Consider the following 21,652-nt stretch of genomic DNA (forward strand, 5'->3'; position numbering starts at 1 on the left):
ACTGTTATGCAGTGTGTCACTACAGGTATGCTTTTGAAGATTGAAGGATATATCTTGTCCCTGGACTCTTCCTATTCATCTCTCTGATTTCTGCCTACCATGAGGTGAGCAGGCTCCTCTGTCATCTACTCCACGCACCATGATGTTCTTTCTCATCAAAGTCCTAAAAGCAATTAAGGCACCCTATGAACCAAAAGAAATCTTTCCTCTTTTAAACTGTTATCTGTCACAGTGACAAAAAGTCTAGTATTAGCCATTCCTTTTTTTTTTGGAGGTGGTGGTACTGGGATTCATACTTAAGGATATGTGCATGCTGTACATGCCATAACCTCAAACTTTTACTGGCCATTCTTAAATATTCTTTGGTAAAATTCTATTCAGATAGTTGGCACATTTTAAAATTGGGCTTTATGTTGTCTTATTAATGAGTTGAATATTTCTTTAAATATTTTGTAATCAAGTTCTTTACCCTATATAATTAACAAATTTCTTCTATTATGGTTCACCTTTCCCCCCCCCCCTTTTCCTTTCTTCCTCCCTTATCTCTATCCCGTATGTGCACACATGCATGCTTGCCCTTATGTAGGTGTGTGGGGATGTATGGGGAAGTCAGAGTATAATCTCAGGTTTTGTTTCTCAGCTGCCTACTCCTTCTGTTTGAGACAGGGTTTTTAACTGGCCTGAAATTTCACCAAGTAGACTAGGCTGACTCGCCAGCAAACGTTAGGGATCTATCTCCCATCTTGACATTTCTGAGATTACAAGCATACACTTTCTGCTTTCTTTCTTCCTTCCTTCTTCCCTCCCTCCTTCACTTCCTTCTTAAGATTTATTTATTTGTTTTATGTGCATTGGTGTTTTGACTGCATGTATGTCTGTGTGAAGGGGGTCAGATCCCTTGGAACTGGAGTTACAGACAGTTGTGAGCTGTCATATGGGTGCTGGGAATTGAACCTAGGTCCTCTGGAAAAGCAGCTGAGCCATCTCTCCACCCCCACATCCTGCTTTCTACTTGGGTTTTGGTGATCAAATTCAGGTTCTCATGATTGCAAGAGAAGCATTTTACTAATTTAGTCATTTCCCAATTCCCTCTGGTTTGGCTTTTCATTTCCTTAATGGTGTCTTTTGAAGTGCAAAAAATTATGAACAAGTTGAGTTTGCAAATTTTTTTATTGCTCATATTTGGTACCATAGCCTCCTCCATTTTATTGTGAGAGCTTGAAATTTTTAATTCTTGCTAATTTTTTAGCTTAGTGTGCAGTGCAGTAAGGAATTGTAAGTATATAGCCCAGCACCATGTTTTGAAAGCACTCTCATTTCTATTGAATGGCCATGGCATGTTTATCTAGAACCAATAGATTAACAGAGGGTTTATTTCTCAAATTTCAAGTTTCTTCATTCCATTGGGCTGTTTGTCTGACTTGACGCAAAATTCACATTGAATTAATTATATTGCTTTTAAAAAACCAGAAATTTTATGTAATGTGTGGCTATTGTAAAGGGTGATGTTTCTCTGATTTCTTTCTCAGTCCATTTATTGGAGGTTTACTGATTTTTTTTTTTAGTTAATCTTGTATCCTACCACATTGCTGAAGGTGTTTATCAGCTGTAGGAGTTCTCTGGTAGAATTTTTGGGGTCACTTATGTATACTATTATATTATCTGCAGATAGTGAATGTTTGACTTCTTCTCTTCCAATTTGTATCCCCTTTGTCTCCTTTTGTTGTCTTATTGCTCTAGCTAGAACTTTGAATACCATATTGAATAGATACGGAGAATTGGACAACCTTGTCTTGTTTCTTATTTTAGTGGGATTGTTTTGAGTTTCTCATTCAGTTTGATGTTGGCTATTGGCATGCTGTATATTGCCTTTATTATGTTTAGGTATGTTCTTTGTATCTCTGTTCCCTCCAAGACCTTTATCATGAAGGGGTGTTGGAATTTGTCTAAGACTTTTTCAGCATCCAATGAGATGATCATGTGGTGTTTTTCTTTTAGTTTGTTTATATGGTGAATTACATTGATATATTTTCATATGTTGAACCATCCCTGCGTCTCTGGGATGAAGCCAACTTGATCATGATGGATGATTTTTTTTTTTTTTATGTGTTTTGGATTTTGTTTGCCAGTATTTTAGTGTCAATGTTCATGAGGGAAATTGATCTTTAATTCTCTTTCTTAGTTGTGTCTTTGTGTGGTTTAGGTCTCAGGTAACTGTAGTCTCGTAAAAAGAGTTTGGCAATGTTCATTTCTGTTCCTATTGTATGGAACAACTTGAGAAGTATTTGTATTAGCTCTTCTTTGACATTCTAGTAGAATTCTGCACTGAAACTGTCTGACCCTGGGTCTTTTTTGGTTGGGAGACTTTTGATGACAGCTTCTATTTCCTTGGGGGTTATAGGTCTATTTAAATTGTTTATTTGGCCTTGATTTAATTTTGGTATGTGGTACCTATCCAGAAAACTGTCCATTTCCTTTAAATTTTCTCAGAGTCTGTGCTACTGATGATGTATTTAGGAAAGAATTTGGCTTACACTTCTAAGTCACAGTCCATAACTGACAGAAGTCAGGGCAGGAACTGATGCAGGAATTTGGAAGCAGGAACTGAAGTAGAGATTATAGAGAAATGTTTTGTAGTAGTACTTTCTCATCAGGACCGCCAGCCTGCAAATAACAACATGGCAACTTCTTATTAATTCTGAAAGCTTGGCTTTTAGCTTAGGATTATAACTTAAAGAAAACAAAAAAACCAATCTTATTTGGGCTGGAGAGATGGCTCAGAGGTTAAGAGCACTGACTGCTCTTCCAGAGGTCCTGAGTTCAATTCCCAGCAACCACATGGTGTCTCACAACATCTACAATTCAATCTGGTGCCCTCTTCTGGCATGTAGGCAGAACAATGTATATGTAATAAATAAATCTTTTTAAAAAACCCTCCAAAAAATCTTATTTTACATACCAATCCCAGTTGCCTCTCCCTCCTGTCCTTCCACTCCTCCCCATCTCCCTACCCTCCATCCACTCCTCAGAGAGGGTGTGGCCTCCCTTGGGGAGACATCAAAGTCTGTCACATCATTTGGAGCAGGACTAAGACCCTCCCTCCTGTATCCAAGTGGAGCAAGGTATCCCTCCTAAGGGAATAGGTTCCAAAAGGCCTGTTCATGGACTAGGAATAATTACTGGTTCTACTGCCAGTGGCCCCATGAACTGCTCAAGTCCCCCAAAGGTCACCCACATTCAGGGGGCCTAGTTCTGTCTTATGCTGGTTCCCCAGCTGTCAGTCTGGAGTCAATGAGTTCCCCACTTGCTTAGCTCAACTGTTTCTGTGGATTTACTGACATGGTCTTAACACCTTTGTTCATATTATCACTCCTCCCTTTCTACAACTGGACTCCGGGAGTTTGACCCTGCTTAGCTGTGGATCTCTGCATATTCTTCTATCAGTTACTAGATGAAGGCTCTATGGTGGGAATTAAGGTAGTTCTCAATCTGATTATAGGGGAAGGGCAGTTAAGGGACCCTTTCCATTATTGCTTAGATTCTTTTTTGGATTTTTAGTGATGTTTAATAGGTTTTTGAATTACCAGATGAATAGAAGGGAAAACCAAAAATGCTCACTTTTCTTGTGCCTAAGAATGAATGCATATGTGCCCACTGGAAGAACAGCCCCTGCCAGGAGTCCCTGCCAAGCGTATGGTTTCCCTCCCTGCTGTCTACTCTGGCCCTTCTGACTTGACAACAGTGACATCCACCCTGAGCCTCTTGAACATATGGCAGGGACCAGCTGCCTGCTGCTTGCAGGTGCTCACTTTGGATCTCTGGGATTTTCTTGTGTTGGTCCTCTGTCTCATCTTGCTGCTATGGCATTAGTTCTAAGATATTGTCTTACACTGCTGGCTTCAGATTGTCCTCTTCCTGTGCTCCAGTGATGTGTCCACAGATTGACAGAGCTATTTAGGGAAGCTGAACTGTCCTCAAATTTGGAGTCATAATTAAATATAAAGCCATTGAAAGTATTTTTCATGAAATGTGATGCATTTTAAAATATATTAACAAGACAGAATGAGTGATGTTCATTAAGGATTAGTTGCTTTCCTTACTCCCGGCCTGCATACAGAATCGCATGATGCTTGCTGAGATGAATTCTTTTCAGTTTTTATAGGCATGCATCACTATGCCTATCAAATTTTGTAGAATTCTTTTGTAATTATGTCTGAAGCCTGCAACAGCTTGGATTGCTCACAGAGGGTGGTTTTACTTTCTGCCCTTCTAGCTACTGCTTTTTGCCATCAAAATAATCTGTGGCTGTTTCTTCTTAGTGCTCAGGAACTATAGCACTGACTTCTGAATAACAGTTTTTTGTTGTTTCTTTCCTTGTAGAGACCTAAAGCCAGAGAATATCCTCTTAGATGATCATGGTAAGTAAAAAAAGGCTTTCACATTTAAATGTAGAGGTGTCAGAGGGACACCTACTTGAGAGCTAATGTAGGCATAGCATGTTAGTGCAGACTACAGACAGTAACTAAAAGAAACTCTTTGGGATGTGTTCTTTAAACAAACAAAAGCCCAAACAGATGCATTGTCATCACCTGTACTTAGGTAAAATCAGAGATACCAGATGTTATGATGTATATTTTGAAGTAGGTGAAAATAAACCCCAAATGAGTATTTGCCCTCCTGTTTTTTTTTTTGTTGTTTGTTTGTTTTTTGCTATTTATTTTTCTTTATTTTTCTTTCTTTTTTCTTTTCTTTTTTTTTTCTTTGTTTTTTTTTGGTGTTTTTGAGACAGGGTTTCTCTGTGGCTTTGGAGGCTTTCCTGGAACTAGCTCTTCCCCCATTTATTTTTCTTATTCCTCAGCTTTCTAAACTTGGCATGCAGCTCTCAGTGCTGTCCCCTTGTCATCATATATCATGTGTCACAGATCTGTGGTGTGGATTGCTGTTATGGGGACCCTGTGGTGGTAGATGGGGACTGGTCCTTGTAGTCAGCTTCTTGTCAGCATCCTGGGTGCTTCTGGTCTTGGCATCTCTAGATCTGAGAATGAGCCCTATTACGAGGATGCTGTTTGTGTTTACACTAACTCGGTTAGCAATATTGAGAAGGAGCTTCTGTCTAGTGATTCTTAGTGGCTAAAAGGATCTTCTTATATAGAGCATGAGCCAAAGCCAGAGCCAGAGTGATTGCTACAGAGAATAGGTCAATGCGGCTGAGTCCTGAAGGCAAATATGGGGCATGATCAGTACATAGTTTTATGTCTACTTCTGCCACTGCTTTCTGCTTGTTACCTAACTTATGTACTGACTCCCTGAAAAGGAAAGGTGCTGGAAAAAATAACTTTTCCAGGTTGTGGCTGCAGCATCCAACTCTAAGCTTGTGATTTGTGCTAGTATGTGTTGTACTGTGATCTAGAGTTGGGATTGAAGCTACTTTAAAAGAGGCAGAGGGAGAAGACATGTTATATTGTTGGACATGGAGTAGTTTACTAAGTGTGTTAATAGAGTGAGTCTAAATCCAATGGCAGGTTTCCTTTGAAGAACATTTTCTTTGGTAATTTGTTACTTTCATAGGAATTGAACAAACATTTATGCCCTCCTATACATAAAACATTTGCATAGTTGAGGTCTCTAAGTAAAGGGTCTTAATTTCATCATTTCTACTGGTAGTTATAAGTAAATAATATGGTACCTCTGTTTTTATCTTGAGGCTACCTACTGTTAAAGGGCTTCTTCAAATATAAATCTAATTTCTTGTTATTAGTGAACCTCAATGTGCTATACAAAATTTCACTACACAGGTAAAGGTTAAATGTAACTTTTAGATATTCCTATTTTTTATACATATTTGTTGTATGTGTTTTGTAGCACTGGGAATGGAATCTAGAGCCTCGAATAGTCTAGGCAAGTGTTCTACTACTGAGCTATATACTCAGCCATCATCATTGCATTTTAGATGGGCTTTGCCTCCCACTTATAATTGTTACTAAAATGCTGTTACTTCATCCCATGATCTGTACATTGTGTTTGAACACACACAGGACACATCCGAATTTCAGATCTTGGTCTAGCTCTGGAAGTCCCAGAAGGGGAGATGGTTCGAGGAAGAGTTGGTACTGTTGGCTACATGTGTAAGTGAAAGATGACTTTGGTGGACCTTATCCTTTCTTGCCAAGAGGCCCAGTGCTCCAGAACCTAGAGAAAAAAAAAAAGCTTTTCATTTACTTTAGTAGTATAAACCTCATTAAACTATAAAAACAATGCCACATTGAAACACACTAACTTTTAAAAAATATTAGTATTACATTTATTTACTATTGTGTATATGTACATATGAGGATGCCAGAGAGCACATGAGGACAGCTCAAGTGAGTCAGTTCTCCTTTCACAAAACTCAGGTAAGTCAGGTTTTAAAGCATGCATTTTTAGTCATTGAGCCATCTTGCCAGCCCCTGAAATAGCGTTTAATAAAAGATAATTATCACTGTGATACTTTATGTGCAAACACAACAGTTTGTATCCTTCAGGACCGAAAACAATGATTAGGTGTAAATTCAATTTTAAAAGAACAAGACTGTTTTTGAGGGGCAGACATGGTAATATATGGGATTAAAGGTGTGCACTACTATGCTCAGCTCGCCCCCACTCTTTTTTTTTACGCTAAACAGGGTTTTTGTTTAGCCTTGGCTGTCCTGGAACTTACTTTGTAGACTAGGCTGGCCTTGAACTGGGAGATGCACTTGCCTCTGCCTCCTGAAGGCATATGCCAGCACCTTCTGACATCTCCCCCCCTTTTATTAAACATAAATTCTTTTCTCATACAATATAATCTGAATACAGTTTCCCTTCCCTCTGCTTCTCCTGGTTCCTCCCCACTTTCTCTCCTATCCTGATCCACTGCTTTTCTGTTTCTCATTAGAAAAGAACAGGCTTTTAAGATAAAATATAATAAGAAAAAACAAAAGAGCCCCAAGTGAGTCCCATAAAATTACTAAACTAGCCGGGCGTTGGTAGCGCACGCCTTTAGTCCCAGCACTCAGGGGGCAGAGGCAGTCAGATCTCTGTGAGTTCGAGACCAGTCTGGTCTACAAGAGCTAGTTCCAGGACAGGCTCCAAAGCTACAGGGAAACCCTATCTTGAAACACCCCCCCCCAAAAAAAAAATTTACTAAACTGAAAACTAAAATAAATATGCAGAAGGCCAGGCGGTGGTGGTACATGCCTTTAATCCTAGCACTTGGGAGGCAGAGGCAGGTGGATCTCTGAGTTCAAGGCCAGCCTGGTCTACAGAGTGAGTTCCAGGACAGCCAGAGCTATGCAGATAAACCCTGTCTTGAGAGAGAGGAGAGAGGGGGGGGAGGGAAGGAGGGAGGGGGAGAGAGAGAGAGAGAGAGAGAGAGAGAGAGAGAGAGAGAGAGAGAGAGAGAGAGAGAGAGAGAGAGAAAGAGAGAGAGAAGAAGAAGAAAAGTATATATGCATGCAGAGGACCTGGTGCAGACCCAAGTACCTGTGATTACTGCTTTAATCTCTGTGAGTTTGTATTAGATTTGCTCAGTTGTTTTAGAGGTCCTTGTCCTCCTGGTGTCCTCCATCTCTTCAGTCTCTGCAATTCCTTCTGCCTCCTCTTCCAAGTGGTTTCCTGAGCTCTGAGGGGAGAGATTTGATGGGAACATCTCATTTAGAGCTTTGTGCTTCAAGGTCTCTTTCTCTGTGTGTGCAATATCTGGCTGTGGGTTTCTGTATTTGTTCACATTTGCTGCAGGAGGAAGCCTCTTTGATGATAGTTGAAAAGGCACAGAACTATGAGTATAGCAGAATATCTTTAGGAGTTGTTTTGTTGTTACTGTTTTTTTTTTTTTGACCAGTCATATTTGGTTTTATCCTATGTCTTTGGGCTATCTAGACTCTGGTTCTTGGTCACATAAGCAGTGTCAGGTATGAGTTCCACTTCATAGAGTGGGCCTTAAGTCAAATCAGACATTGGTTGGTTACTCCCACTAGGTTTTTGCCGCTATTGCCCTAGCATATTTTACAGACAGGACAGATTGTAGATCAAAGTTTTTGTGGTTGGGTCACTGTTTGCTTTTCTCTTTTGGCAGCCTGCAGAGTACCATTCCATGTCATAGACACTAGAACATGGGGGTGAAGGTTCTATGTAGGCACCAGCTTGACCTTTCTATTTTCAGTGAGTTGTGTGGGTATTGTCTTCAGCAATGGGGCTTTGCTGTCAGTTTGTGGATTGCAACTTCTTGTCTTGGCAACAGCCTGGGTTGTTTGGGGATTTCCATGGGACCCTTTCAGCCAACAACTCAATTGGATGAAAGCTTTGTTTTATGACAAGAGATATGGCCATTAGAGGTTCCTACTCCCTCATTTATTTGGAAACTTAAGATTGCTTTCATATATTATAGAAAGTTTCCACTGCACTAGGTTTCCATACCTCCCTCAGATGCTCTTCAATTCTAGCTGTCTCTCCTCTCATTCCCTCCTTCAGTTCCATCTCCCCTTCCCCTTTCTACCTGATCCTCCCATTCTCTCCAAAACCTCAACTCCAGTCTCCCCATAAAATCTATTCTATTTCTCCCTCCCAGGGAGATTTGTATGTCTCTCTAGTCCCTTTATCCATGCTTAACCTCTCTGGGTCTATGGATTATAGCTTGGTTATCATTTATTTAATTTAATGTCCAGATATAAGTGAACACATACCGTATTTTTGGTTCTTGGTTACCTTATGCAGGATTTTTTTGTTTTGTTTTGAGACAGAGTTTCTCTGTGTGACAATTCTGGCTGTCCTGGAACTAGCTTTGTAGACTAGGCTGGCCTTGAACTCACAGATATCTGCCTGCCTCTGCCTCCTGAGTGCTGGAATTAAAGGCATGCGCCACCACCACCTGGCTCCGAAGGATGATTTTTTTCTAGTTCCATCCACTTGCCTGCAAATTTCCTGATGTCTTTTTTTTTTTTTTAAAGCTGAGTAGTACTCTATTGTGTAAGTGTACCATATTTTCTTCATCTATTCTTCTTTTGAGGCACATCTAGGTTGTTTCCGACTTCTGGCTATTATTAATAGAGCATCAGTGAACATGACTGAGCAAGTGTCCTTGTGGTAAGATGAAACATCCTTTGGGTATAAGCCCAAGAATGGTATAGCTGGATCTTAAAGTAGGTCATTCCCATCTGTAGGCTGCCACTTTGTCCAATTGTCGGTGTCCTTTACTGTGGAGAAACTTTCAGTTTCACGAGGTCTGTTTATTAATTGTTGATCTTAGTGCCTGCACTATCGACGTTCAGAAAGTCATCTACTGTGCCAATGTGTTCAAGGGTATGCCCCCACTCTCTCAGAATCTATCAGGTCCAGTGTACCTTGTTTTATGTTGAGGTCTTTGATCCATTTGGAGTTGAGTTTGTGAAGGGTGCTAGGTGTGGAATCTATTTGCATTCTTTTACATGCAGCCACCCAGTTTGAATAGCACCATTTGTTGAAGATGCTGTCTTTTTTTCAGTGTGTATTTCTGGCTTCTTTATCAAAAATCAGGTATCCATGGGTGTTTGGGTGTATGTCTTCCATTCAATTCCATTGATCAATGTGTATGTTTTTGTGCCAGCACCAAGAAGTTTTTATAACTATAGCCTTTTAAGTTTTAAGATCAGGAATGGTCAGACCTCCTGCAGTTCTTTCATTGTTCAGATTTTTGTGTTTCCATATGAAATTGAGACTTGTGCTTTCAAGGTCTGTGAAGAATTGTGTTGAATTTTGATGGGGATTGAGCTGAATCTGTAGATTACCTTTGATAGGATGCCATTTTTACTATGTTAACCCTGCTGATCTATGAGCATGGAAGATCTTTCCATCTTCTGATGTCTTTTTCAATTTTTTCTTCAAAGACTTGAAGTTTTTATATAATAAGTCTTTCATTTGCTTGGTTAGCATTACCTCAAGAAGCTATTGTGAAAGATATTGTTTCCATGGTTTCTTTCTCAGTCTGTCATTTATATATAGGAGGGCTACTGACTTTTTTGAGTTAATTGTCTATCCAGCTACTTGGCTGAAAGTGTTTATCAGCCATAGGAGTTCCCTGGTGGAATTTTTTGGGTCACTATGTGTACTAGCATATCATCTGCAATCAAAAATACCTTGACTTCTTCCTTTCCAATTTGTATCTCTTTAATCTCCTTCAGTTGTCTTATTGCTCTAGCTAAGACTTCAGGTATGATAGGTATGGAGAGAGTGGACAACCTTGTTTTGTTCCTGATTTTAGTGAAGTTGCTTCAAGTTTCTCTCCATTTAAGTTGACATTGGCTATAGGCTTGCTGTAAGCTTTCTTTATTATGTTTAATATGTCCCTTGTCTTCCTAATCTCTCCAGGATTTTTATCATGAAAGAGTGTCAGATTTTTGTCAAAGGCCTTCTTTTCTGCATCTAATGAGATGATCATGTGGCTTTTTTCTTTCAGTTTGTTTACATAGTGGATTGCATTTATTGATTTTCACATATTGAACCATTCTTGGGTCTTTGGGATGGAGCCTACTTGATCCTTGTGGTGGTTTGCATAGTTATGGCCCCCATAGACTCATGTGTTTGAATGCTTGGCCCATAGGAAGCGACACTGTTAGGAGGTGGAGCCTTGTTGGAGGAAGTGTGTCACTATGAGGGTGGGCTCTGAAGCCATATATGCTCAAGCTATGCCCAACATGACACACGGGCCTCCTTTTACTGTCAGTGGATCGAGATGTAGAACTGTCAGCTTCTTCTCTATCACCTTGTCTGCCTTCATGCCAGCAGGTCCCATCATTGATGATAATGGACTGAACCTCTGAAACTGTAAGCCAGTCCTGAGTTGCTGTGGTCATGGTGTCTCTTCATAGCAGTAGAAATCATTACTAAGACAATCATGGTGAATGATCTTTTTGAAGTGTTCTTGGACTTGGTTTGCAAATATTTTGATTATTTGTGCATCAATGTTTATAAGAGAAATTGGTCTGTAATTTTCTTTCTTTGTTGGATCTTTTGTGGTTTGGGTATCAGCATAACTGTGGTCTCACAGAATGAATTGGGCAATGTTCCTTCTATTTCTGTTTTGTGGAATAATTTGAGGAGTATTGATGTTAACTCTTTTTTTTTTTTTTTGAAAGACTGTTAGAATTCTGAATTAAAACCATATGGTCCTGGACTTTGTTTTTTTTTGCGGGGGAGGGGCTTTTTTAATGTGCATTGGTGTTATTGCCTGCATGTATGTCTGTGTGAGGGTGTTGTATTCCCTGAAACTGGAGTTACAGACAGTTGTGAGCTGCCATATGGATGCTGAGAATTGAACCCAGGTCCTCTGGAAGAACAGTTATTACTCATAACCATCAAGACACCTCTTTAGTCCCTGGTTGAGAAACTTTAATGACTGCTTTTATTTCACTATGGGGTTATAGGTGTGTTTAAATGGCTTATCTGATGTTGATATAACTTTGGCAGAAAATTATCTTTTGGAAGAAAATTATCCTTTTTTGAAAGATTTTCTGATTTTGTGGAGGACAGGTTTCTAAAGTATGGTCTTATGATTGTTTGAATTTCCTCAGTGACTGTTGTTATCTCCCCTTTTCCTTTCTGATTTTGTAATTTGGATATTCTCTCATGCCTTTTAGTTAATTTGCATAAGGGTTTGTCAGTCTTACTGACAAAGTTTTTTCCAAGAACCAAGTCTTTGATTGATTTTTTTTATTGTTCTCCTTGTTTGATTGATTTTTTTTATTGTTCTCCTTGTATCTAATTTATTGATTTCGGTCCTTAGTTATTATTTCTTATCATCTACTCCTTTTGGATGTGATTTCTTCTTTTTGTTCTAGAGCAGTGGTTCTCAACTTTCCTAGTGTTGTGACTAGTTTCTCATGTTGTAGTAACCCCTAACCATAAGATTATTCTGTTGCTACTTCTGCTGTTATGAATCATAATGTAAGACCCAGAGGTTGAGAACCACTGTTCTAGAGCTTTCAAGCATGCTATTAAGTTGCTAGTATGAGATCTCTCCAGGTTCTTTTTTTTTAACTTAGTGCTATGAGCTTTTCTCTTAGAACTACTATTATTGTGTCCCATAAATTTGTGTATGGTGTGTATTCATTTTCATTCAATTCTAGAAAGTCTTGCGTTGACCCATTTTTCATTCAGTAGAGTTGTTCAGTTTCATGAATTTGTAAGATTTCTGTTGTTTCTGTTGTTGTTGATATCCAGATTTAATTTGTGATGGTCTGATAGGATGCAGGGAATTATTTCAGTTTTCTTGTGTCTGTTGAGACTTACTTTGTGTCCAAGTATGTGGCCAATTTTGGAGTAAGTTCCATGGGGTGAACAGAAGAAGGTATATACTTTTGTGTTTGGGCAAAGTGTTCTGTATGTTTAGTGTCTAGATTATTATATGGCCAGCAGAATTTCTTTTCAGGTTCAATCTATTTGGTGTTCTATGTGCTTCTTTTACCTTTATAGGCATCTCTTTCTTTAGGTTAGAAATTTTTTCTATGATTTTGTTGAAAATATTTTCTGCGCCTTTGATCTGGATTTTTTCTTCCTCTATTTCTATTATTCTTAGATTTGGTCTTTTCATAGCATCCCAGAGTTCCTGGATGTTTTATGTCAGTACATTTTAGATTTAACATTTTCTTTGACTGATTTATATTTCTTCTATTGTATCTTCAATGCCTGAGATTCTCTCTTCCATCTCTTGTATTCTGTCAGTGAAGCTTGCTCCTATAGTTCTGCTTTGAATTCCTAAATTTTTAATATCTAGAATTCCCTCAGTTTTTGTTTTCTTTGTTGCTTTTATTTTGTGTCTTGAACAGTATTATTTGTTTACATCAACTGTTAGGTTTACCATGATTTTCTTTAAGGGATTTATTCATTTCCTCTTTAAGGACCTCTGTCATCTTCATGTAGTTGATATTAAGGTCCTTTTCTTGGTTTTCAGCTATGTTGGAATATCCAGTGCCTGCTGTGGTAGGGTTGCTGGGCTTCAGTGGAGACATATTGTCCTGGATGTAATTGTGTTTTTATACTGAAGTCTAGGCACCCGGGATTGAGATGATTATAGGTCTGGGAGATTATATTTAGTTTTGTCTCAGTTGGGTGGGTGCTTTTTCCCTTGGTTTCTACTTTCTCCCTGGATTTTAGGAGAGTTTTGTGACTGTAGAGAATTTTCTCTGGACCTGTTTCTGTGGCCTGCTCAGCTAGTGTATTCCCAGGGTTATGCCTGCTAGTGTTGGAGGTTAGGATAATGGAATGAGTTCAGGGAAGGAAGGCTGTAGGAGATCTTTATGATCTGTTTGGTGTAGGGTCAGAGAAGAAAGGGAGACCACAGCAGGTTAGACCTATAGAGCTGGGGATGAGACTGTGTGTGGGGGGATTAGATCTGGAGGAGCAGAAGGAAAGGTGTGGATCTACTATCAGCCTACTTGTTTCCTTGGCAGGAGTGGCTCTTGGGATAGTAAGGGGTGGCTGCTGAGGTTGGGCACTGGGACAAAGCAATGAGGGGGTCAGTTAGAAGGGGAGGATCTATGGGATCCACAGGAGAAGTGAATAGGGCTGGGAAGGCTTGCCCAGATGTTCTGCTGCAGATCTGGGGATAAGACTAGGAGACTGGGGAGCAGAGAGCTAAGAGACATGTTTTTTAAGCAGCTGATAATATAGCTACATTTTAATAGAGAAATCTGAACTGTACGTAAAAACTAGTTGGTATTATGAAAAATATGCATTTAGTTATAAAAATTAAGGAACTCACCGGGTGGTGGTGGTGCACACCTTTAGTCCCAGCACTTGGAGGCAGAGACAGGCAGATCTCTGTGAGTTCGAGACCAGTCTGGTCTACAAGAGCTAGTTCGAGGACAGCCTCCAAAACCACAGAGAAACCCTGTCTCGGAAAAAAAAAAAAATTAAGGAACTCAGCTGGGCGGTGGTGGCACACACCTTTAATCCCAGCACTCCTCGAGGCAGAGACAGGCGAATCTCTGAGTTTGAGGCCACCCTGGTCTACAGAGTGAGTTCCAGGACAGGCAGGGCTAATACACAGAGAAACTGTCTTGGCAAAAGAAGAAAACAAAAACAAAAAAATTAAGGAGCTCTGATTTACAAAATAATTGGGGAAACAGAGGCTAGAAAAATATCCCAATCTGAGTTGCCTGTGCAGTAGCATTTGAGCCCCTGAGTGCTCAGATTATTAGAAAGGCAACTGATGCTACTTCCCTAAAGAATGACTGTTTTCCAGAATAAACGCCATTACTTTCAAATGTTATCTAAATGTTAAAGTTTAACCCAGCATCTTTGTAAATGTTTTGCAGATCTAGAGCAGTGGTTCCCAACCTTCCTAATGCTGTTCCTTAATACAGTTCCTCAGGTTGTGGTGACCCAAACCATAACATTATTTTTTGTTTGTTTGTTTTTTGAGACAGGGTTTCTCTGTGTAGCTTTGGAGCCTGTCCTGGAACTTGTTCTGTAGACTAGGCTGGCCTTGAACTGACAGAGATCTCTGCCTCCCGGAGTTCTGGGATTAAAGGCATGAGCCACCAACGCCGGCTAACGTTATTTTTGTGGCTACTTCATAAGTGTAATTTTGCTACTTTAATGAATTGCAATGTAAATATCTGTGTTTTCCAATGGTCTTAGGTGGCCCCTGTGAAAGGGTCGGTGAGCCTCCAAAGGGATTGTGACCCACAGGTTATGAACCACTGATGTAGACTGTCTGAGGATTTTTTCTAGTCTGCAGCCTTTTTATAAATGAGTGGTGCCAATAGACTCCTGAGTTTATGTAGTTACGTGAGGGCAGAGTCAGGTAAGGCTACAGGTCTCCTCGTGAAGCTGGCATCCCATGCATGTGGGCACACAAATCCTACCCACCTGATCCCTGGGAAGCTAATCATGTTCAGATTATTCCAAAGATGGAATAATGGGCAATGCCAGCCTACCCTTGGTAGCTTCTAAGGACATGGTGGGTCTCTCAGAGCCTGATATTCCTCCCCTTGCAGGTTTCTGGGGTTTCTTCTGACTTGGGAACAGATGACACTGCACTTGAGGCACCCATGGGAACATTCGAGTGGAGGGAGCACCCCCAGGAGGCAAGCTTTCTTTCCAGTACCATTTTTACCATATTACCCACCCTGCATCAGTCATGGTTATCCAGTATAGATACATAGATACAGATTCAATTATTCTTTACACATCAAAGAATCCAACTATTTGAAGTATATAATTCAGTGGATATTAGTCCACTTACAGAGTTGTGCATCCATCATTGCCATTACTTTATCTAATTTCAGAACATTTTTTAATCACTTCAGATTTTAATGACCTGTTAGCAACTACCCTCTACTCATCACTTTCTACTCCAGTCCTTTCAACCATGACCTTATGTTCAGTCTCTCTAGATTTGCATATACTGTATATTTCATATAAATATAACCATATGATCTTTGGCCCTTTGTGTTTTTTTTAACTAGCATATTTTTATGGTTCCTAGATCATGTTGTAACAAACATTAAATTAATAATGTATTATTTGGAGTTAATAATAAGAATATTTAAAACTAAAATTTAATTAAAATTTTCCATATTTGTTATATAGCTCCAGAAATTATCAACAATGAAAGGTACGCATTTAGTCCTGATTGGTGGGGACTTGGCTGTCTGATATATGAAATGATTGCGGGACACACTCCATTCAAAAAATATAAAGAGAAGGTCACCCGGGAGGAACTGGAAAGAAGAGTGAAGAATGACACTGAGGAGTATTCTGAGAAGTTTTCAGAGGATGCCAAGTCCATCTGCAGCATGGTGGGTCAGGTTCCACAGAGACAGGGAAATGATTAACTCCCTTCATCTAACTCTTTTGATGGTTCAGAAGTAGGTAGGCAGTCTTCGAAGCAGGACAGCCCCCCATTCCCAGCTTACAAGCCCTGGTCCAACAGCAAGACCTAGGTGCAGGTGAGCTCAGCCAAGCTGCTCAGTAACCAACCTCTTTCCTGGCACTCTTGCCTGGAATTTCATGCAGACCATACGAGCACAGATCAAGTTCCCAGTCCAGGCAGAGGAAAATTCATGACTACCCTTCTATATTGATGTTATTGAAAGGAAGAATGGTGCCAAGTTACTCAGTTTTCAGAAACAGCTGCTGAGTCTTGTTCATTGACTCATTTTATGTAAAATTCAATATAAAACTAGTTTCTAATGTATTTTGAAATGGGAAGATTATCTCTGCCAATTTAATTTTCTTTAAATCATCACAGACACTCTGACTTGAAGGTCTGCATGGGCCATGAGCCCAGAGACAGCAGAGAGCTATCTTTGTCCAGCTCTACAGTTTGGCTGGGCAAGTATGATAAAGCAGGCATGGAGACATGTAGGGAAGCTGGCTGTGTGCAAAAGAGGACTGAGTCCTGGATCATACAATCTCCATACAACCTGCCCTCAAGGAGCTCAGAGTTTAATCTTAGGCCTACATCCATGAGAATGACTAACAGTCAGGATTTGGGTATTATAAACTTAAGTTTTAAAGAAGGGCTCAAGGGTTTCAATGATAAAGTAACAGGAAAAGGCAAAGAAAAAACAATAGGTGATTATGGCCAAGTGTGAGCTGTGGGTTGTTGGAACTGAGACATCCCATACCAGGATTAGAACAATTGGAGGGATACACAGACAAGAAACTTTTTGAGGAACCTAACTTGTGACTCTGGGAGAGAGTGACTTGGCAGGGTAGGAGATAAAGGGGTGGGCCTCTGTGGGTGTGAGAATGGCAACAATTGTGCCTATTACTGAACTGTACTGGTAACTTACATCAGTTGACATTATCTGGAGAATAATTATTTGGGGCTCCTTCATTTTGTTACCATATACAAAATGATGGGCATTACAGATTTGTCACTGAGCTGTGGGATGCTAAACCCAGCCTACTCAGCTTGTAGCTGACAGCATTCCACAGTGGTTTGATCAAGCTACTTTTGCATTTGGCTTTGTAAATATTGACTGAGTGATTGCTGTACATAGGACACTGACAGTACTGTAATGTGAAAGCAGAGATGGAACCTGCCCTCAAGGAGCTCAGAGTTTAATCTTAGGCCTACATCCATGAGAATGACTAACAGTCAGGATTTGGGTATTATAAACTTAAGTTTTAAAGAAGGAAGGGCTCAAGGGTTTCAATGATAAAATTCTTGTTATGCTAGAGGCACTGGGAAAGAATGTAGAGTCTGAGCAAAGGACAGATTTTTGATTTTTTTTTTTTTTTTTAAACTGAGTCAGGGTTTTTCTGTGTCATCTTGGCCATCCTGGAATTTGCTTTGTAGACCAGGCTGGCCTCGAAATCAGAGATTCACCTGCCCCTGCCTCCCAAGTGCTAGAATTAAAGGCGTGCGCCACTACCACCTGGCTAAAGAACAGCTTTTGTAAGTAGCCTAGCTTTGAAGTTGGCCTAGTCTTAGCATCCACTCTTACATCTCTGAGCCCCAGTCTGTTGTCTATAAGATGCAAGCAAGACAAGATTCTTCGAGGATAAAATCAAGTAATGAGAGTAAGTTGTTGAGGTACATGTTTCTTGCTGTGATAAAACACCCTGATTTAAAAAAAAAAAAAGAAAAGAAAAGAAAAGAAAAAAACAACTTAAGGGAGAAAGGGCTTATTTGGCTTTTAATTGCAGGTTGTATTCCATCACTGCAGGGAAGTCAAGGCAGCTGGAACTTGAAGTATCTAGTCACATCACTTCTACCTTCAGCAGCAAAGATCAATGAATTAGTACAAATATACCAGTTCTCATCTGCCTATCTCCATTTAATCTAGTACCCAGACTATGAAATGGTGTGACCCACATTAAGAGTGGGTGTTTCTACCAATTCAGTTAAGAAAATCCCTCACAAGAATGCCCACATGTCCTACATTTGAGACCCTTTTCCTCTTCCTGGGTTGCCTCATCCAGCCTTGATATGAGGGTTTGTGCCTAGTCTTATTGTAATTTGTTATGCTGTGTTCACTTGATCCCTGAGAGGCTGTTTTTGGTTATTTGGGGGGGCCGGAAATTGAGGAAGAGGACTGGATCTGGGGGAAAGGGAACGTGGGAGGGAGCCTGGGAAGAGTGGAGGGAGGGGAAACTCTGGTCAGAATGTGATGTAATGGAGAGCTAAAAAAATATAAATAAATAAATAAATAAATAAATAAATAAATAAATAAATAAATAAGAATGTGCACGAGTAAACCTAATCTGGACAGTTCTCTTTTTAAGACTCCCTTTCCAGGTGATTCTAGATTGTGTCCATTTAATAGCTAAAATCAACCATTATGCTCAGTAACTACTGTGAAGAGAAACAACTGGCTCTTAAACAATGGGTTAAATTTCCCACAGATGGAAATGGGTAACTTGCACAATAGCAGAGAGGAAGGTGTGCAGAGGGACAAGAATGTGGGCCAATCTTTTTTGATTGATAGTAATTATGGAGGAAGGCTTATTTGAATTTGTGAGTTATAAGCATAAGCATGTAAAGAATACTTTTGAAAGAGACTGTTGGGTGTGCAGTTGGCACATGGCTATAACCCCAGTACTCTAGAGGTACAGATATGCATATGAGGACTTCAAAATTAACCTAGGCTACAAGATCCTGTCTTGAAAAAACCACGTGGTCCAGGAGATTGTTCAGTGGGCTAAAATATTTTGTCACATAAGCCTGATGACCTGAGTTTTATCTCCAGAATCTATGCCAAAAGGCAGATATGGTGGCACACATCTTTAATCCCTGTACTCCTGGGGTTGGAATAGGATCTGGAAGTTTGTGGGGGCAGCTAATCTGGAATAGAGCAACAGAAACAAAGAGGCACCCTGCCTCGACAAGGTGGAGGGCAAGAATAGATTCCTTATCTGGAAAACTGTCCCTTGACCTCCACACATGCACTATGGTATGTACTCACACAAATACATAAATAAAACCAAAAAGGGGAGAAAGCAGAGATGATGTTAGAAACGGGAGAGAGACAAAGTCAGAGAGTTAAGTATATACAGTTTCTAAAATGAGGTTTACTAAATTTTTTTACTTACTTGAGGTCTTAGTATTCTAATGAATAAAGGTTTCTTTTTTATAAATTCAACAGCATTAAAATAGTGTTTCTAAATTCATAACTCCATTTCCTTAATTATTCCTTAGTTTTTACAAGATTTTTACTTGAGGATTAGTTTATTCAAATTGCTGGGATTTTTTGGGTTTTTGTTTGTTTGTTTGTTTTTGTCTTTTTTGAGACAGAGTCTATATAGCACTAGCTGTCCTAGAATTCATTATGTAGACCAGGCTGGCCTCAAACTCACAGAGATCTGCCTGTCTCTGCCCAAGTGCTGAGATTAAAGGGGTACACAATGAGGCACAGAACTTCAAGCTTGCAAGTCTTGGCAAGACTTGAGTTTTACCCTTTGTGAAACCATAACCTACTTAGTTAAGTCTGAAATTGTACAGGGTGATTGATACTTGGGAACTGTAGTGGTTCTTTATTTGGATAAATGCCCTCTCTGTTACCCTGACTTCTTTGGTTGTTAAAGAGGATAGTTTTGAGTTTATTATTTCTATCCTAATAGCTTCACTTGATTGTTTCTCTTTTGTGTAGTTACTCATCAAGGATCCAAGTTATCGGCTAGGCTGTCAGAGTAATGGAGCTGCTGCTGTAAAGCAGCACCCAGTGTTCAAGGACATTAACTTCAGCAGGCTGGAAGCAAATATGTTAGATCCCCCTTTCTGTCCTGATGTAAGTATGCTGCCTAGAGTAGCTAGGTCTCTAAGAACACTGATTCCCATACCAGTCTTTTTGTTAAAGCACACTTAATACAGCCAGCCTGTTGGTTCTGCTACATAGTCTGTTATTTCTGCTACTTCTGCCTATATCCCACCACCCCCACAGCCTCACATAGACCTTAGTGGCTCCCTGGCTCCAAGGCCTGGGGTATGCCGTCCATCACTTCTGGGATGGCCAAACTCCTGTCCTCCCAATTCTCAGGGCCATTTCAGACCCCTTTGGCATACTCTTCAAGGCTCTCTGTATGCCAGTGTCAGATCTCAGTGCTGGGTTTACCTCCATCACTGTGCTCACTCATTACACTGAGTACACACAGCTGCTTAGTCTGGAATGTGCATCCTTCTGGAGCTGTCATGTGTGCTTCTTCCTGAGTATGTGATTGAGATAAAAAAAAGGTCATGCCTCCAAAAGCACAGGGCCTGGTACTTGTCAGTGCTGTGTATATAACATAATACATACTAAGTGAATATGGTAAATATAGTGCACAATAAGTGAACTACTGATGAAAGGATAGCTTGGACTCCTACCCTTAGCAGTACAAAAATGGAAAGATAGTTAAATTTTCATTGTTGGATAGAATTAAGATAAACCTACAATTGAGATATTTTTTATTTGTAAGATTTCTTCAGAACTTGCTTAATATCCATAGTATTTGTTATAGTGGTAACTGTTTCCTTGGAACTATTCCTACTTGAGATATTCAGGGCATGTCCACTATCTCCAGAACAGCTCTAGGTGTGAAAACAAAGGGAGAGAGAGGTAGGCAAAGGAGTGTTTCTGCTTGGAGAGACAGGTAGGAAGACAAATGACTAGCATGCTGGGAAAGTGTTGCCTGACAGTGCAGCATGCATGACCTGGACTTCATATAGCTGTCCGGTCTGGAGATGGGGCAGCTTGGGTCAAAAGCAGCAAAGACAGGCCAATGTGGTTTCTCAGGAAGAAGGGGAAAAACCCTGACAGGAGCCATCTTAGAACTGTTGGTATTCTTGGTTTAAACAAATTGCACTATTTGAAGGCAATTCAGAAAACTCTGGACATTTTGCCTTCAGAATTAAGATTCTTAGTTTGTGGGGCTGTATGTGTCTTGGCTTTTGGCCTAGACTGTCCCAGGAGAGGACTTGCCAGTCCTTCTATCCTTCACTTTGTGGGATAGATGAGAATAGGAACAGTGCTGACCAGTGACCTGCAGACTACCACTGTAATGACACTCATCATTTGCTCAACCCAACAAACAGTGCAGTGATTCCTCAGGACTGTTAATGTATTTTGCAGTAGTAGACAAAGACTCCTTAGTTGCAGAGTTCTGTTATTTGTGTTCTCCTTAGTCCCAGAAGGGCAAGCAAAGCTCTGAAGGAATGGAGGCCTGGGTCTTGACAGCCCTATATGCTTACCTGATCACTTGCTCCTGAGGACAGCAGTGCCAAGGTAGAGGCTGTAGGCCTAGGCCCTAGTTACAGAGGAGAAATTGCTACGTTTCACCCAAATGCTAAGTAGGTGCTTTGCAGGTAGGATGCTCAGGGTCAGACACAAGATAAAAATTGTCACTAGTGGATCCTAGAGCCAGTGGTCTCCATGCCTGTTTATATCCCTCTCTGTGTCCCAACAGAAGAAACCCATCCCATTCTTATATAGTTTTAGCCTTTGCAATCTATTTTCTGCTACAGAGACGAAAAAGGGTCCTCAAAAGGGGCATATGAACATCTGTGGTGGTGGTAGGGGTGTGTGTGGGGGGACAACAACTGGAACTGACACTACAGGATCTGTGACACTGAAAGCTCCCTGAGAAAAGTGACACAGGAACTGCTGTGTAACAGAATATACATGATATAAATTAGAAAATTAGTTTGAAAAGGCCTTGGCAATGAACATGG

General features: G+C 40.2%; 1 protein-coding gene across 13 annotated transcripts in view; it reads left to right on the top strand.

The window, feature by feature from the left end:
• Positions 1-21,652, top strand: part of Grk4 (G protein-coupled receptor kinase 4) — a 73,238-nt gene that overhangs the window by 48,046 nt on the left and 3,540 nt on the right. For 10 of the 13 annotated variants that reach the window (XM_027387142.2, XM_027387143.2, XM_027387140.2 and 7 more), the window contains 4 exons: positions 4,381-4,418; positions 6,036-6,125; positions 15,586-15,794; positions 19,596-19,733. In XM_027387142.2, coding sequence (XP_027242943.1) covers positions 4,381-4,418; positions 6,036-6,125; positions 15,586-15,794; positions 19,596-19,733 — 475 coding nt within the window. The remainder of the gene's footprint in view (positions 1-4,380; positions 4,419-6,035; positions 6,126-15,585; positions 15,795-19,595; positions 19,734-21,652) is intronic. The other 3 variants (XM_027387145.2, XM_027387148.2, XM_027387144.2) reach the window with 2 other exon arrangements.

The sequence above is a fragment of the Cricetulus griseus genome (assembly GCF_003668045.3).
Source record: "Cricetulus griseus strain 17A/GY chromosome 1 unlocalized genomic scaffold, alternate assembly CriGri-PICRH-1.0 chr1_1, whole genome shotgun sequence".
NCBI classification, from domain to species: Eukaryota; Metazoa; Chordata; class Mammalia; order Rodentia; family Cricetidae; genus Cricetulus; species Cricetulus griseus.